General features: G+C 35.3%; 1 protein-coding gene across 9 annotated transcripts in view; it reads right to left on the bottom strand.

Moving 5' to 3' along the window:
• Positions 1-16,308, bottom strand: part of adgrb2 (adhesion G protein-coupled receptor B2) — a 458,554-nt gene that overhangs the window by 85,125 nt on the left and 357,121 nt on the right. For 8 of the 9 annotated variants that reach the window (XM_053638192.1, XM_053638184.1, XM_053638186.1 and 5 more), the window contains 3 exons: positions 16,119-16,204; positions 9,846-9,944; positions 6,745-6,916 (listed from right to left, as the gene is read on the bottom strand). In XM_053638192.1, the coding sequence (XP_053494167.1) occupies positions 6,745-6,916; positions 9,846-9,944; positions 16,119-16,204 (357 nt within the window). The remainder of the gene's footprint in view (positions 1-6,744; positions 6,917-9,845; positions 9,945-16,118; positions 16,205-16,308) is intronic. The other variant, XM_053638187.1, reaches the window with a different exon arrangement.

Here is a 16,308-nt window from a genome sequence, read left to right as displayed (position 1 = left end):
ATTCTGATGTTTGATATGAAAATTAACTGATGCTTTGGAAACTGTGACGGCATGATTTTCTGAAATCCACTCAACAGGAAATGATCATGACATTTAACAAAACTACGTTTCCATCTTACGATATGCTGCAGCCATGGACAAACTATATAAAACCAACACTGATATAAAAAGTTTTCGGCCTAGAGGGATTCAAATGATTAATATGTATGAATTCTTTAAAAAAAAAAAAAAGGAGTGTCCAGTTATAATGGCGCTCCATTCCTTTCAGTATTAAATAGAAATTTTCATCAGCATAATGGGAGAAGGTATCTCTTTTTAGGTTGTCTTAAAAAAAGAAATAGAGAACTCCAGGCAGAAACATGACAATGTAATTAAACGGTATTTCTTCTATTTAGCTAAATATGAATACTAAGCACTGAAGGATGAGGCCAAAATTCAGAAAAGAAGCTCAGCATTACACTTCCACTCTCAATGATATGTGGATATAAGTGCTCCCTGCTGTATGCACACTTTCTTCTATGCTACTCAACCTGCTCATTACTCCTGACTGAAAGACTTTAATTATCCATTGTTTATTAAACTGCATATTCATTTTACTATCCCTCCTGTTTATAGGCCCTGCTAGGACATCAAGATCGAACGTTCTGATATATCCGTAACATCTCAGAAGGAAATGTGTGGAAGGAAGCGTAAACAATACCTTCCAAGGCCCTGTTTATTGCTAACACAGAACTAATAATGATAATAAGTATGCTGGAGACGGAGACAGACCTGACTCACAAAGCAGAATCTATCACTTTAATCTAGTTAGGGGTGCAATTGAGGCAGGGTGGCCTGATGAGATTCCTAATGAAACTTTGATATGAGTTTATACCCCTGAGTGAGGAACCTTCCGCATAGTCAATGCTTACACATCCTTTAAATAATAAGAGCACTAATGACACCATTAATGACAGCGAACTTGAAATAGCCTATTTCTCCTGATGCCTTATCACATTAAATTTAGGTCAATATTCATTTGCATCACAGTTTCTTCCATACAAATATAAAATATGCATTGCTATGACCTCGCTAGAGCAACTAAATATATCTTGTAAAATAAAAATAGCTATTATGAAATTAAAAATGTGAAAAATAAGAACATATTGCTATAATTATGAATACACCCCATTCTGTTCTGTCTTGCTTTCTAGTGTTATATTTTTCTTATTTATTCCTATACTATCCTTTCATGCTTCATATTTTTTCCTGCTTGGTATCCTTAGAATGGCCTCCAACTGATGGTCTGGATACATTTTATGTGCTAGTTATTACAGTCTGAGTGCACATTCTTTCTCCGATGTTTATAATAATCTGCTTTTCCACAGTTAACCGCGTTATTATGTAGAAATACTATTCAGTGATGCTACAGAAATATGCAGCATGAGCACATTTAAAATGCCTATATTTACCACACTACATCTCACATATAGAGCCCCCTCTGAAACTATATGAACAGCAAGGCCAATTCTATTGTTTTCGCTATACATTTAAGACATTTGGATTTGAGATCTAAAGACGAATATGAGACGATAGATCAGAATTTCAGCTTTCATTTCTTCATATTTACATCTAGATATGTTAAACAACTTAGAACATGGCACCTTTTGTTTGAACCCACCCATTTCAAGTGATCAAAAATTTTGGACCATGTAACTGATACCATGTTTCTTGTTACCCAGGTGTGCACTGTTAGATTGTTTAAAGAATGAAAGGCTCTGCATGTCTACTCTTGGGTTGAGCCCTAGATTATACCTGTGAAGACTGCATTTGTTGTTAAAAAAAGGGTAAACCAACATGAAGATCAGAGAAAAGCAAGCCATTTTGAAGCTGAGAAAAGAGGGAAACTCTATCAGAGCCATTGCACAAGCATTGGGCTAAGGAAACCAACAACAGTTGATGACAGAAACATTGTGAGAGCTGTGAAGAACAACACAAAAACACCAGTCAATGACATCACCAAGAACCTCCACAGGGCAGAGGTGAAGGTATCACAATCCACCATTCAAAGACTTTGAGAGCAGAAATATAGAGGCCATACCACAAGATCCAAATCACTGATCAGCAGAACGAATCAGAAGGCCAGATTGGTATTCGCAAAGAAATACAAAGATGAGCCACAAAAGTTTTGGAACAAAGATTAACCTCTACCAATGTGATGGAGTAAGAAAGGATCTGCTCATGATCCAAAACATACAGGCTCATCAGTCCAAGCCACATCCCCAGCCTTCACTATGAAAGGCATAATTTTGTACTTGTGTATTAAAGCATCATGGAGAATATCTAATGTGTTCATAGAATCGCACAAAGCAATGCAATACGCTAGTCTACAACTGATGCACCCTAGGATCCTAGCACATACCAACTACAGATGATACACTTTGATGTAGAGAACAATGAGTAGTGTATACTCATCCATTTGGCCATCTCATTGTCAGATTTAAATGTAACATTAATGATTCAGACTGAGCGCGACATATTTAATACTTTATGTCATGTGTTACAGTACACATCTCTCCATGTCTCTATCTATCTATGCTCCGTCTCCTTGCTGTCTCTCATTCTCTGTGATAATTGTCATTTCTCTTTCTCCTGAGTTGTCTATACCACCTAACTGGGTGTAATTTACACATCAAACTGGGTGGGCTTTGCAGGATACCGACACACTTGCTAGGTTGCTCTCTGCTCTCTTGTTATGCAAAAAAGCTATTAGGGATTACATCGAATGCTTGTCGGGGATTTTCATGTATTTAGCAAAAATAATTCCGGATTTATTTTACTCTAATACCCAGGTTTTTTTGGTATTGATTTCAAATATGTATATGGCTTAGTGATTTAGCACTTCTATTTCCCCCTGAAACCAAATTAGTATTTTGTGATATGCCTGGAATGTGAAACTCAGCCAACTTCAACATGTGCTAGGGAATTGGATCAAAGCCTTGATGCATTGTGGGTATGGGCATGCTGCAGTTGCCATGTATGGAAATTTAGCATGCACTTTCTGACTCAGTCATAATGTTCTGATCCTCATAATCCCACTATGGTGATTTGGAGCAACAATATGGTGCAGGTTCGTGATTTTTTTTTACTAATCCTCAATTACATCCAGTTTTACTGCTTGTTTTATGAAAGCTAATCCAAAAATAACACAATAAATTAGGACACAAATGCATATATGCATTACCCCGTTAGGCCTATTTTTGACTATATTTGCTTTATTTGTGAGTAGGATCTAAAAATTGTAGAAATAACCCTACATTCTCAGGACATCTCTATGTTACTTAGATATGTAATCACTCGTCGTGTAAATGCTGCACGAATTTTTATATAATTTTAATGTGGATCCAAATGTTGTTTTCCGTAGAGATATGCCATTATAGAGTGTCTTTAAAATAAAAAGCCATGTTATTTGATAACGATGTTCTATATCTTGGAACGTAGCAAGAATATATGGTTACCTTAAAACAGTAAGAATGTATGTCACAGTAACTACGATTTTGTCATACGTGTTAGATGTAATCTAAACAAAAGTATTTATGGTCAATATTTCCCCAACAACAAGAAGATTATATATTTAGTCAGACAGTAACAAGTAACTAATGTGAAATCTGTGTGTTAGCCATGTTTTCCTTTTTCTTGTTTCTAATGAGGACTGAATACTTTCAATGCTGGGGAAAAAAAAAAACAACAACAACTATATATTAAACATATTTATACCACAGCATGGATGGATTCTAGAATCTGATTGGAAAGACAGTGTGCATTATATTTTTAACAGCACGGCTCGGAAAGTAGTTCTGGCTGTAACATAAATGAAAGGTTTATATTAATTGTAATAAGATATTATTTCTATAGTAAGAACTCATAAACAGGGACTTGTATGTGGACGCTGAGTTTTTTTGTTTTTTTTTTTGGAGAGAGAGAGAGAGCGAGAGAGAGGGAGAGAGAGTTTATTGTTGCTTTATGTCTGTTTGAATACTTGATTCTGATTAGCTGGAAGGTGTGCAGTCAACCCATTAAATGCACAGGTTCCAGTCAGTTTAATCACCATTCTAAATTAATGTGCTGCCTATAAATAAGTGTAACCATAGTAACATACAGTTATATAGTAGAGATGCGGCACAAATGCAGATAATCTCTCGCTCTCTAATAATGTAGAGATAAGTGAAATCCTATCACACTATTTTATTTCTGTGTATGATTTACATCGGGCAGAATTCTAACAGTTATTTTTACCCTTTCAGTCACATTTTCCACAGCAAACATCAATGACAGCTTTAACTTGTCAAAGCTAGCAAATGACCGTGGTATAAGCGAGATAATCCATGGCTAGGTGTGCATTACACGATTTTAATGCACTCCACTTTAAGTCAGGTGGTTCTTTTCCTCCACATCCTGCATTAAAATCGTGTAATGCACACCTAGCCATGGATTATCCCTTACATAATGTTAAATGCAAGACATATTGTTAATTAATACATTTATAAAAAAACATTATAAAAATTAAAAACATTGTAATCTTTGGCAAAACACTGTGGTATACATATATGTCAGCGATAAATATAAATATATCAAAAGAATCTTGTTTTTTCTCCCAATAAAAACAGCAGATGAAACAATTGATTTAAGAGTCTGGAATGATTGACAGTTGTGCAGAAGTTGTGAATGTTCACATAGTAACTGACACCCCAGAAATTAACATTTTCTTATTCATTGCAATATGTAAAAACTTGTTACTAGAAGAGAAAGAAAGAAAGTACTTTTCTAGTATCTACATCTTAACTAAAACACAGGAGTGTCATCTTTTTTTTTAATCCAAGAGCCTGGTGGTTACCATAAAACCCTGTATAGTCACACTCCAGTTTCTATGTTAGACAAGTGATTTGTGACAGAACTGAAAATGTATGTGTAAGGATGTGTTAAAATCCTTGTGACAGGATTTGTTAAAATGTATGTGTAACATCTACCCGTGTAATTTCCCTCCAGAGTGCCAGGGGGCACCCTCCCCGGAATTTTGAATGACTTCTTTGGATTTTCAGCTCATTTCCTGGGTAACTGATATGAAAAGCATATGGAAATGAACTTCTGTGCAAAGTCTGCAATTTTGGATACTGATCTTGTGTATTAACTTGTTCTCAACTTTGCTCCTTGCCTAGCCCTTTGCCTATATATTTGTTTGCTGGATTTGGGTTATTGGTATTTTGACTTTGCCTCTGCTAATGTTTTTGGATTTGTTGCATTCTGTGTATAACTGTCATCAACCCGAATAGTCAAACTTCCAGGATTAAAACTTCACTCCACCTTGTCAAGGATTATTTTCTTCCTTACATGTATTCTACATCACTTTGCTTCAAAATATTAGTTGGATGCCCATCCTACTGAAATCTGTTCATTTCCTCTCAGTTTTATTATGTTATCTGTCATGCATGCCATGTTGTATTATTATTGGAATTTCAAAATACAGGGGACTTTATCTGGATAAAAATATATTTCTAAGGACCTAGTGTTGCAGTACTATGCTGATGTAATTTTTTTAAAGGAGCTGTCAGAAATTGAAAGGTGAGAAACATGATCAATAATTGATTTACATAACCATCCTATTATCTTGCAAATGATTGATATTCTGTCATATAAAGAGCAATGAGGAAACAAGTTCACTATAAAAAAAATGCACATGAAACATTTCTAGAATGATTAACAGGAATCTATAAGACTAAGTTTACTGGCGTACTATTTGCCAGAGTTCAGTGTTTCAGCATGGTATACTATTAGCCAGAGTTCAATGTTTTAGCATGGTGTACTATTAGCCAGAGTTCAATGTTTTAGCATGTTAAATGTCAGTATGCGTACAGAATACATTTGGTCATATTTTCAGTTCTTTCTATAGAAGTATGTGGTTCTCAAGAACAGGGGTTCTCAAACATTTTACACCCAGGAAACCCTTTAATGACCCCCTCAGAGCAGATTCATTTTACAAACAAACAATTTTACAATTAAGACATATTATATTATATTATGTTATATTATATTTTAACTTATAAGAAAGAATGAGTTTTCTTTTATTTATTTATTTGTTTGTTTGTTTGTTTGTTATTATAATTTCTTAACTTATATTGCTGCTATTACTACTACTGCTGCGACTACTATCAGAAAAATAACCCATTTTTATTAAAATTGTTGGTGGGTTATGGTTTCTACCTCAGCAATAATGTGGTGGTTTATTATTGTTATTACTGAACTGAACAACTGTGCGTGTTTTATTTTATACCCCTGTTATTATTATTTTTATTCCTTTTCCTTTATTTAAAGTTTATTACATTATTATTATTATTATTATTATTATATTATTATATTCTGAAGTGTATCTGTACTGTGTCATAGGTGGTTAAAAATAAATTATTATTATTATTATTATTATTATTGAAAATATCCATCCATGAGGAGTTTTCACAAAGAAATGTTAAGTACATCCCTCAATTGTTGTGTTTTTGCATTGTTAATTCTGGGCATGCTTTTATAATATCATAATTGATATTTGAATTGTACATGTCACATTAAATGCAGCAGTAGAACCAGGCTAAGCAGTATAGCATCTTCAAGATCATATTCCTTCAAAAATGATCTGACAAATGACTGAAAACTCTTATACACACTGTGAGCACAATGCATCAGTGTTTTCTGAGTCATAGTAAGGATCTTGCTCACCTCCCGCCTCATGGCACAGTGAACAGTGATGATGACGAAGCCTTGGACTGAGTCGAAGACTGCAAAGAGCACCTGGAAGAGTGTGGAGCGCCGATCTGTGATGGCTAACACTGCAGACATCCACGTGAGTGCCAGCAACGGCAGAACAACGCATGAGCTCCACAATGATGTCCTATATACCCACACACACCACACACACACACATATTATATATATATATATATATATATATATATATATATATATATATATATATATATATATATGCACACAGCATGGGTAACACTGTCTTATATTATACATTGTCATAGATTGGCATAGATTGTTAGCTTTATACATATATCCATAGGTTACAAAGCATTATTTCTTAATGGGTAATGTTATAAATTCTCCACAAAAAAATATTTTAGTATCATACTGTATATTTCCACTGGATAAACAATAAGGCTTAATTCTTTATTCTTTGTAAATGAAATGATTTTTAAACATGTATTAGTTTTACAGTTCATTTAGTAATAAATAAATTTGTGTAAGCATGAAAGAAAGCATGTACACTGCAATCATGAGACATTGATTTTCATTTATAAGCATTTGTATAATATATTTTTCTAAACAGATGCAAATACAGATACAAATAACATCGGACAAGCTTTCTAGTTTCTGTGTAATGTAACTTTTTTTTTTTTTACTAGAGAGAGAATGACTGTTTATAGCTACTATAACATACGTGAAAACATGAACTAACTTGTTTCATCCACATTCCACAACATTCAACATAATCATAAATAATTAAAGGTACAACATGGTGTTCTTTACTAAGTAAATTGGCAAAGAGCCATAGAATAAGACAAATGAAGCATGTTGTAATGCACTTTTATATGAAACTAATCAATTTATGGGTGTTGACAGTAACTTCACTTCATATCAGGTAACAGCACACTCCCTATTGTTTATTTTCCTGTAAACGTACTCCTTGTCATGTTTTTTGTCATACTATAGTGACCAAGCCATGACTTACGCTACAACCATAAAGACACTATAATATGCTTCCCCTGAAATAAATGAAATCACCAGATCTTTCTCAAATGCAGCTAATGTAACACCACAGGGAAGCTTGCAGATCATTAATAATAAGAACAACACGTCATTCATTCATCTTTCGTGAGTGCTTTATCTTGGTCAGTGTTGCACCTATCACACAAACACCGTATGCAAGAGAGGTACTATTACTGCTACTTCAACTATTACCGTTATAATTATTACCACCACCACTACTACTGCTAATAGTATTGCTGCTATTACTATTACCACCACTAACACTATTATTATTACTGCTATTACTACTACTACTACTACTACTACTACTACTACTACAAATAGTATTATTACTGCTATTATCATTGTTATTACTACTACTGCTACTACTATACTATTGCTGCTGCTGCTACTACTACTACAATTATTATTATTATTATTATTATTATTATTATTATTATTATTACTTCTATTACTACTACTGCTGCTACTACTATCAGAACTACTGCTACTTCTACTACTACTATTTCTCTTCTTCTTCTTCTTCTTCTTCTTTTTATTATTATTATTATTATTATTATTACTGCTATTACTACTACTATCAGAACTACTGTTACCACCACCACCAACACTACTACTACTACTACTACTACTACAACTACTAATGCCATTACTGCTGTTCTTCTTCTTCTTCTTCTTCTTCTTCTTATTATTATTATTATTATTACTGCTATTACTACTACTGCTACTACTAGTACTACTAATAATAATAATAGTAAATATTTGACAATAGGAGCCAGAGTGTTGGACCCTACTCTTGAATTTGCCTGTCCACTGGTATGTGTGTGTGTTAGTTTAAATATGCAAAGGCAGGTGGTTCCTGTCTGACTTATTGCAGGCTGAGAACATGCTAGCTGTCAGTAAAAGCCCTGCCCAACTCGACTCAGATGTAGTAACGGATGGTGCTGGCTTCATGCTGCTTAGCCATGGTGTCTGACACCAATTTAGTGTGTTCTCGCTGCACTGAGTCCAAATCCTGAGTGTAAATGGGCTTCACTGACAGAGGACAGACAACCCACTTTTAGTTCATTACCAATGATGGTGAGAAATACAGAAAGGCAGAGAAAGCCACATCACACACGCATGAACTGAATTTGCATTCAAAAGAAGAACAGACCTTCAAATAAATGGAGAGGGAGAGAGAGATGGATGGATGGATATCAGTAATTCCATTATCATTTCAATAACATGACTAAATTGGCAAAAAGCCACAGATTAGTCCAATTTTCTTATAAAGAACAAGAGGTGACCTTGGACCCACTCTCTGGTTCTCTATCTCTTCAAAGAACAAACATCTCAATCTGTGTGTGTGTGTGTGTGTGTGTGTGTGTGTGAGTGAGTGTGTGTGTGTGTGTGTGTGTGTGTGTGTGTGTGTGTAGGGCAAGAGAGCAGCTCTTTGAAGAGTTATAGCATCTTACTGTCACAGGTAGAAGCAAGAAAGTTATTGAGTGAGTGACAAAAAGAGGGATGGGGATGAAAAAGAGAAGGAGAGATAAAGAAAAGATAAAAAGGGGGGGAAAGAAGAAAGGGCCACATGTTTTATTTTAAAAGCAAGAAATTAATATACTTGAATATGTGAAAATGATACACTATTAGTTTAATCTTGATTGTAATATGTCACTGAAATTATTTTAAATAGTCAAAATATTCTGCAATTAATTAGGCATGCATTGCATGATTTATTATGTTTTTTTTTAATAGAAGATAATGAAGCTTTAATTCTGTTTTAAGCATAGGAAAATAATGAACTCTGGGGAGGTAACAGTAATTCCACTTTGCTTTGGGCTACATCACACGGCACTACCTTTGATTATTTTCCTAGGATTAGGGTCAGCACACCCCATCATGTCTTATTCCTTACTCGATGCACTTAAAAAAGTAACTGTGGTAAAAAAAAAAAGAAAAGAAAAATCAAGTGAGCAAGTAACAGAAGATGAAGATGAAGATAGTGAGAAAAAGAGTGAGAGACACAGAAAGAGAGAGAGGCAGAGTGAAATGGGACTAACATGGCGCTGCTGGCGGTGGAGCCGGACAAAGCGGTGCTGGAGATCACACCACACTTGGAGCACTGGAGGAGCAGTCTGCTACGCGCCTCCAGCGACGGACTTCAGGACCCAGTACACACACACACATACACCCACACACACACACACACACACACGAATACACAATCCACATACACAGCACACAAGGAGTAGACGAGGAAACATACACATATAGGATGGAAAAGAAGGTTCATCCAAACCAAGCATACCAGATCATGAAGTTTGTACACACACACACACACACACACACACACACACACACACACATTAAAGGAACAGAAGGACGAAAAGGTACAATTAGCAAATCATAAACACAGAAGACATGGACAAAGAGGGAAGAAGAGGGAATGAGACATTGGAAGATAAAACCAAAAAAAGAAAGAAGAGAAGAAAAAAACCCCAAATGGAATTAATGATTAACATGTAGTATTCGCAATGAGCAATAGCAACAACACAGGTATTATGTGATATATCAGATTATTAAAGTGCATGGTAATAAACAGCCACTGCTCTACATGTGTATATACAGTAATTAATAGAGAAGAAGTGTTGGAGTTATGGAAAACGGAAAATAGAGCATATGCAGAAAAAAAGGAGCAAATTTTTAACTATACCCCATTAATAACACATGAAGCATGAGGGAGCTGAGCTGGAAGAACCAACTTTGGTTTTTTTGGGCGGAAGTTTTTGTGTAAGTTGTAATAAAACAGACGTTCACACACTTGAACTCCATGACTAATGACCTGAGAGTTCTGAAATATTCCCTCTATCCATGTACTAGTGTGTGTGTTGGTAAAGAAAGCATATGAGGCCATCCTGATCCGGCTCTCTCTCAGGTCATTAGTCATGGATTTGGGTGTTTAATGAACCCATCAGACTCTTGCTGAGTTTCACAAACGTCCGGACTTTGCAGTCTTCCAACGACCTAAATGAGAAGAGGGACTGATGTGATCTAAGGGAAGCACGTTGCGTTATTCATTATTTATAAATGTGTTGCTGGAGTCAAATTCAAATTCTGGCCTTTAACACTGCGGAAATGTTAACGCTAACTAGAAGGCCTGCGCCAGCCATATGCAAAGTAAAAAATAAAAAAATAAAAAAATAAAAACTCTGCGGGGGAAACAGCCTCACTGAACGAAAGTTAGAAAACTCCATTACTTTTCTCTCTATGGTTTATAGTTTGTCAGAAGGGCTCAGCTGCCAAAGTGGGTGGGTCTGGAACCAGTGTGTGTGTGTGTGTGTTTGTGTGTGTTTGTGTGTGTTTGTGTGTGTACAAGCGAGACAGATGGACGTGCACAGGATGTAAAGGGCAACGTTTTGATGCTTCATGAATTTGGAGAGTGTTTTCAGAACGTCAGAAATGCTCATGGGCCACACCGGGTGAGCGGTCAAAATCACTGAAATAACTTCACATCATAAACACAAACACACAGACATACACACACACACAAGCAAGTGTGTGTAAGACTGAACAAAAACAAAGTTGTGTATTTTGCGGCAAACAGTGACTCTGACTTGTGAACATGTCTATATAAATACAGTCAATTCTAAAATGATTGGCACCCCTCACAAAATGAGCAAAAGTAAACCTATAAAATGAATAAATTATACATATGCATATGGCATTATATGGCAAATAATGTATAGCTTATTTATTTATTTTTTTTATCTTTTAGGAAACAAGTGGAGGTATCTTGGTATCTTGGATACCTCTATGCAGAAAAAAATCATGGTCAAGTCTTCAAGTGAAGTGTCCTCTTCAATCCATACTACAAGTTTTCAATAGCTTTTACGTCCAGAGACGCAGAAAACACTAATTTTGATCATTTCTAGCAATAATTTTTGTGTTGGATTGAGTGTGCATTTGGAGTAATTATCTTGCTGGAAGATCCAATTATATTCAAATATTAACCTCTTGGCAGAGGGAGTATGTTTTCAGTGGTCAAATGTTTCAGACTTTTGTTGTTTTATCGTGACTTGTCTATGCAAATAGCCATCTGTCTAACCATCTGAAAGCCCTTGGATGATGGCTGACAAATTATTTCTCAATCACATGTTCACAAAAATTTTAGGGGTGGCAATAATTTAGATGATAAAACTTTCATTTATGATAATGATTTTTAGTAATCAATTATTTATGAGCCAGTAACTAATTAAAGTTGTTATTGATTAATGAATGCTCGATTAATAAACAAACATTGTAAAAAAGGTTAAAATACTTTTTTATAATGTGTTTGGTATGAGTTTATAATAAATGTGTGATTTAATTCACCCTCAATAACACAATTCTCTCTTTAAATGAAGATATTTTAAATTCTATATAGAAATGGCATCTTAGACCAGCAGCCCTAGGGATCCACTGACCTACACAAGCTTCATCTTCTCCCAACACTCCTCGCCATCTTGAAAAGGAATTGAGAATCACTTCATAAGCTGGATCATATCAGATGTTTTGGGAGCAGAGAAAACCTGAATCTTTTGCAAGGCAATGTGTCCCTCGCACTGGAGCTGACAAAAAGATTTCAAATACTACTGTATATACATTGGTAAATTACCATCAGCAATAACTTGAGTGAAAAGAATAATCTCAGAAAAATTTACATGAATTTCAGAATTGTTTAGTCTTTGGTATGTCCCCTTTTTGCTTTAATTTCAAGGTGCACTCGAGCTAGCATGGACCCCACAAGTTTCTGTAAAACCTGCCGATCCATGTTAGATCCATCAGCATGTTACGTGAACACAGGCTTCAAGGAAGACTCAAAGAAATCATACAAAGGATTTTTTTTTTTAAATATGGACCTAGAAATAATGTAGAATATATGCTGAATATTCAAGACACTGAATATTTCCTTCCTTTGTTTTAAAATTTTCAGAATTATCAATCATTCTGTTTACTTCAAGTTTTGGCTTTGTTTGGGTTTTTATTTCCCCAGATTTTCAATGTGGTCTCCGACATTTGTACCCCACTCTTTTTAAACTTTTTAAAATGGTTTAAGTACTGTTTAGAAAAAAAAAATGTTTTAGAATATATAAAAAACAGATTTTAAATTAATCTTTGTCTAATGGAATAATCAGATTTTATCACACTGTATTACTTGCGTGATAGTTACTTAAACAGTAGCTTATTGCTGATCATTACATTTACATTTATTTACATTTCTTCACTTAGCAGACACTTTTATCCAAAGCGACTTACAAATGAGAAAAATACAAGCAAAGCGATATATCAAGCAGAGAACAATACAAGTAGTATGAACATGAAAGTTATTAAACTATTTACTTATTTATTGCCATTCAATCACCCGAGGTTAGTTATTAGACAATATAAAATATGAAAACCAATTTGCCTATGAGAGAAAATTATATATATATATATATATATATATATATATATATATATATATATATATATATATATATATATATATGATCTTTTGTTAAGCTTCTCTTTGAGTATTTTTATGTAATAAAATGAAATATTTTTTTAATAAACCGTTATGAATGTAATTTCCTTTTATTAATATTTCTTGAAATGCTATGTGTGGGGTGGAGTTTGGCTGGTGGGAGGCTAATAATAATAATACATTAAATTAATAAAAATCCTTATTCAGTGTCAATGAAAAAAACATTTTGGAGGGGGTTGGCTCAAAATCTAAATTCATGCAGTATGTGGTTATATACATAAATGTGTCACTATTAATTCATCAATAGTATGTTCCCTTTACAGTCAATGAAACTGTTTTTTTTTTTTTTTGGTTTTGTTTTGTTTTGTATCTTAAACTGGCACATTGCTTAACGGTGCTGGTCTTTACACTACTGAAAAAGCCTTCTCCAACGTTTCTACTTAAGAAAATTCTAGCAACCTTAGAGGCATGAACTACACACAGGTCATTTGAATAATTTGCATGGTGCACCCAGAAAACTGACTTCAACATGTGCATAGACCATCTCTGAACATGCTTAGATTCCCATAGTAATTTACTAACTCTGAATACGGCCAACTGTCTATTTCATACAATCATATAAGACTGACATAAAACGTGGGGGTGTATTCCTGAAATAGGATTCAGATCCACTGCAACCCTGATCAGAATAAAGCATTTTTGCCCATTTTTCAAGAAGGCTGTAAGTAATTCCTGAGTTGTGATTGTATGAGATATGGAGATGCGTGTATGTGCGTCCTAACAAAACTGTCTGGCTGAGATAACTCCCTGTTAGCCATTGTAGTTTCTAACATTCATCAAGCCCACTTGCACATAAAAAAGCACAAAAAGGAAATAAATAAATTAAAAGAAATCAATTTGGGAGAAAATTGCTGCATGGATTGCTGTCTGAAGCAGGGATTAGAAATATCCCATCATTAGATTAGCTCCCATCTCCGAATTGCTCCTCATTCAATAAGTAAAGCCAATTGTTTCCTGCCCACTCATGTATAGAAATCTACAGAGCAAATTCATTGTGTTACTGAACAGCCAAAGTGACATGTTATCCATTGGCCTTATGAGTGCCACTTTAGTTGTTTTTATTCACAACCACATTTAAGCTATGCTAAATACAGTTGAAAAAAATTATTCAACCCACATTGCAAATCAGGTTTATTGTCAAAATTTACAGACTTTCAGCTGTCTGAAATGAACAAATCAAACAAAAGCAATTGAAATAGTTCAACAAAACAAATGCTTCAAATGATTTCCCCAAATTCAACTGAAAATGCAACTTATAATGACTTCTCCAGTTTCAAAATTATTCAACCCCATGAATAGAATCCCTCACAATAGCACAAATATGCAAAACAGGTGCTGTCTCAAGCACACCTGATGCAACTAATCAAGGGCTTCATTAGATGCACCAGGTGTGCTTGAGCTGGAACACATGAAATACCTGAACTTACTAGAGGCAGACAATACATGAAATACCTGGACGTGGCAGAAAAGGAAGCTATCAACAGCTGCAAGCAGATTTCTGAGAAGGCAGGTTGTGAAAAACCCTCGAATGACTGCAAAAGACCTGCAGCAAGACTTGGTGGAAACAGGCACAGAGGTTTCAGTGAGCACAGTAAGGCGTGTACTAAACGCAAAAAGTTTCCATGACAGAACTCCAAGACGTTCACCACTACTGACCCAAAAGCACAAGAAAAGTCACTCAAAATCATATAAATAAGTCACAGAAGTTTTGGGATTCTGTTCTGTGGAGCGATGAAACAAAACTGGAACTCTTCAGCAAGATGGATCAGCGTTATGTCTGGAGGAAGAAGAATGAAGAAAGAACACTTTGTCCACAGTAAAGCATGGTGGTGGCTCAGTGATGCTCTGGGGCTGCTTTGCATCCTCTGGCACTGGAAACCTGCATCATGTGGAAGGCAAGATGGATTCATTGAAGTATCAGGAAATGCTAGGAGAAAACGTCATGCCATCTGTGAGGAAGCTGAAGCTTGGGCATCTCTGGTGGGATTTGAAGAAGGCTGTTGCAGCACGCAAACCCACGCATATTACTGAACTGGAGGCCGTTGCTAATGTGCTAAGATTCCTCAGGAATCTTGAAGGGGTTGAATAATTTTTAAACTGGATAAATCATTATAAGTTGCATTTTCATTTGAATTTGGGGAAACCACTTGAAGCATTCGTTGGTTGAACTATTTCAGTTGCTTTTGTTTGATTTGTTCATTGCAAACAGCTGAAAGTCTGTATATTTTGACAATAAACCTGATTTGCAATGGGTGTTGAATCATATTGATTGCAACTGTATATATGAATGTTTCAGGGCTATAAGCTGTAAAGAAGGCAGATCAAGGTTTCCATGCTACTTGAAAGAAACAGAAAATGTTCAGTCTGATCCTCTATGTCCTGTTGTTCATGTAATACTGTAAAAGAGCTTTTATACCTGCCTGGACTTCTAGTATGAAAAAGAAAAAAAAAACCTCTATACAACTCTAGAAGCCTGTTGCTTTGTGTGTGAGCGTGTGTGTGTGTACAGAGTTAATGAGAGGAGCATCGGAGGTAAACAAGGCTGCAGATCAATACAGCTCCACAGCTCCACTTATAAGGCTGTTATAACTCACCTTTTATTAAAACCCTCTATGACCCCCCTGACTGCATATGTCTCAAGTAGTGTGTATAGCCATTGGTTTATCAGTTATACAAATAACTGGATAGCTCTAATCCATTAAGAAATGAATGATGGCTCAGTGATGAATAGACTTTTAGCACTAAGAGTATGTCTCGTGTCTTCACTCACCCCGCTCTTTGCTTTTTAGATTTGTCTGAGATCCCATCTCTGGACATGAGCTTGTTGAAGACCACAATCCCAATAAGCATGTTGACCTGTGGAAGAGACGTGCATCATGTGAGAATCAAGCTCATAATCTTTGTCTAATGCAACTGCAGTGAATGCCATTATAACACTATCAGGTTACGGTCTGTTACAT

Source organism: Ictalurus furcatus, chromosome 12 (assembly GCF_023375685.1).
Source record: "Ictalurus furcatus strain D&B chromosome 12, Billie_1.0, whole genome shotgun sequence".
Lineage (NCBI taxonomy): Eukaryota > Metazoa > Chordata > Actinopteri > Siluriformes > Ictaluridae > Ictalurus > Ictalurus furcatus.
The sequence above is the reverse complement of the archived record's forward strand: the minus strand, read 5'-3'. Positions and strand labels throughout refer to the sequence as shown.